The sequence below is a fragment of the Cucumis melo genome, unplaced genomic scaffold (genome assembly GCF_025177605.1).
Source record: "Cucumis melo cultivar AY unplaced genomic scaffold, USDA_Cmelo_AY_1.0 utg001180l, whole genome shotgun sequence".
NCBI lineage: Eukaryota > Viridiplantae > Streptophyta > Magnoliopsida > Cucurbitales > Cucurbitaceae > Cucumis > Cucumis melo.
Window position 1 is genome coordinate 20001 of NW_026124457.1, and position 2500 is coordinate 22500.

At 46.4% G+C, this 2500-nt stretch overlaps 1 protein-coding gene across 1 annotated transcript in view; it reads right to left on the bottom strand.

Moving 5' to 3' along the window:
* Nucleotides 1–2268, bottom strand: part of LOC127147049 (uncharacterized) — a 4220-nt gene extending 1952 nt beyond the window's left edge. Inside the window, exons 1-2 of the mRNA XM_051080806.1 lie at nucleotides 2121–2268; nucleotides 1–2070 (exon numbers count right to left, since the gene is read on the bottom strand). The exon at nucleotides 1–2070 is cut by the window's left edge and continues 1952 nt beyond it. Coding sequence (XP_050936763.1) covers nucleotides 1–2035 — 2035 coding nt within the window. The 5' untranslated portion in view covers nucleotides 2036–2070; nucleotides 2121–2268. The remainder of the gene's footprint in view (nucleotides 2071–2120) is intronic.
* Nucleotides 2269–2500: the final 232 nt, after the last annotated feature.

Consider the following 2500-nt stretch of genomic DNA (forward strand, 5'->3'; position numbering starts at 1 on the left):
GAGCACCATAGGGGGCCTTTGACGGTTGGATATATCCGGCATCGAGGAGTTCTTTCAACTGTCTTCGCAACTCCTCAAGTTCTGGAGGGGCCATCCGATAAGGAGCCATGGCAGGTGGTTTAGCTCCTGGCTCTAGTTCGATTTCGTGATCTACTTCCCTTCTTGGAGGAAGTTTCTTTGGCAGCTCTGAAGGCATTATGTCCTTGTACTCATCAAGGACCTTCTGTATATTGTCTGGTACCGGAGGCTCGTCAGTTTTCGCTTCCTCGCCTTCTAGGGTCTTCATGGTTGCTACGTAGCATTGGTTCTTCGTGACTCCTCTTTTGAATTGTAATGCTGACAACATCTTTACCGGCTTCCCTCGCCTTATGGGAATTGTTGTCATTAGCCCATCAATGATGGATAGCGTGCCTCTGTTGGAGTCTAGGAGGGTTACAACCTTATCGAAGAAACCCAAGCCAAGTACAATGTTGAAGTCGTCCATGGGCAGAACGGAGAAGTCTAGTCTCTTCTGCCAATCACCGATCTTCACGAGTACTCCTTTGGCTACACCATGAATGGTCTGTTCTTTGGCATTTACTACTTTGACGGTTCCGGTTTCTTCTTTGAACTTGAGGCCTAACCTCTTAGCTTCCTGAACATCCATAAAATTGTGGGATGCTCCTGTATCAAACATGGCTATGGCCTCTTTTCCTTCAATTAGAATGCTGCCATATAGGAGACCTTTATGTTCGACCGTAGTCTCCTTCTTCATTACCCCTATTTGCTGCATTGACCCAATTTGGGGTCCTGGTGCATCTTCCACTTGCTTTATCTCTTGGAACTTTGCAACAAGGGCATTTAATGCCTTTCGATTTGGACAATCTCTAGTCCAATGCGGTCCTTTACAGATAAAGCAAGGTTTAGGAGGGTTAGAGGACTCACCTCGATGTGCACCATCATTCTTGCCATTCTTCCACTGGAACGTCTTCACTTTTCCCCCGTCCTTGCGACCAAAATTCTTGGTCTTGTCCGGTTTTCCTCCATATTTCTCTGGACCAGGCTTCTTCCCCTTCGATTGGGCAGAATAGTCGACAAGCGTCTCTGCTGCAGCTATAGCGTCGTCAAGGGTCTGGACATTACGACGGTCCAGCTCGATCTTTGCCCAATCTTTCAAGCCATCTTTGAACTGAAATAAGGCTTCCTTTTCGGGTAGATCGCCTATCTCGAGCATTAAGGTAGTGAATTCTTTTACATATTCAAGAATACTACCGGTGTGTCGGAGGCGACGGAGTTTACCTCGAGATTCTATCTCGGCATTATGAGGGACAAAGTGTTTCCGCAGTTCAGCCTTGAACTGCTCCCATGAGTGGATGGCATTTCCACTTTGGTCGGCGTACTTACGACGCCACCACAATTGTGCAGCATCCCGTAGGAAGGTTGGGGCATGGTTTATCCTTGCCTCGTCATCACGAACCCCTAACGCGACGAAGTATCTTTCGAGGCCGAATAAGAAATTATCCACGACGGTGGCATTTCTTACGCCATTATAAACGTCGGGTTTGGGCACTTTGATGTTAGAAGTGCCTGACGTAGTGGGGTGTGTGCTCGTTGAGGGAGCATTGCTACCAAGATGTTTGGAACGACATTCTACGCAAAGGGCATCTAATCTCGTTTCAAAAGAGATAGATTTAGTGTGGAGATTGTGTAACTCACCTTCCACGAATGCCTTTAAGGTTGTCACCGTGGATGCAAGCTCTTTCAACTCCTCCTGGAATGTCCGTCCCATGTCCTCAATCATCTCTTTAGCAACCGAGGTTATTTCGGCATTCTCTTGCACCAATTCCTCAAAATTTTCACTCAGCCTACCAACCGCGAGCTGAACATCCTCCATACCTTGCTCAAGGCTGGTAAGGCGAGTGTCGACGTGCTCCCTTACAGCAGGACCCTTTGATTTTGAGCGTCGAGTAGGAGAATGTTGCTCCTTCCTTCCCCTAGTAACAGGACCTTCGATGACCTGTTCAACGGGTGAAGTGTGTCCTTCTTCGGCCGACATTATACTAGCAAGAAACAAACGTACTCTGCTTAAACCTTGGCTCTGATACCAACTTTAGCTTGGTATCGATTCCTCCCCAAGGAACTTGGCTCTGATACCAACTGTCACGTGGTTATTTTTAACACTCAACCAACGTGCGGCACAATGGTGATAGAGACACCAATGTAAGCCTTAGAGTTTGTTGAAAGACTTGCTAGATATAGAAAGAGGCTTTGGAGAAGGGAAAAGTAGGCAAAGAGTAGAGAAAGATTGAGAAAATTGAGAATACAAGTGTATTGCTTGAGTATGCTTGAGGATTTCTTGGATTTCCTTTGATGATCTTTGGATGCCTTTGGATGATCTTTGGATGCTTTACAAATGAGACCCCTTAGGGGTATTTATAGTATTTACATAACCGACCTAGGCCCTTAAAACCGACTTAAAAGGTCGGCAAAGTCGTTCTAGAGCATTCTGGGCTTTCCATGA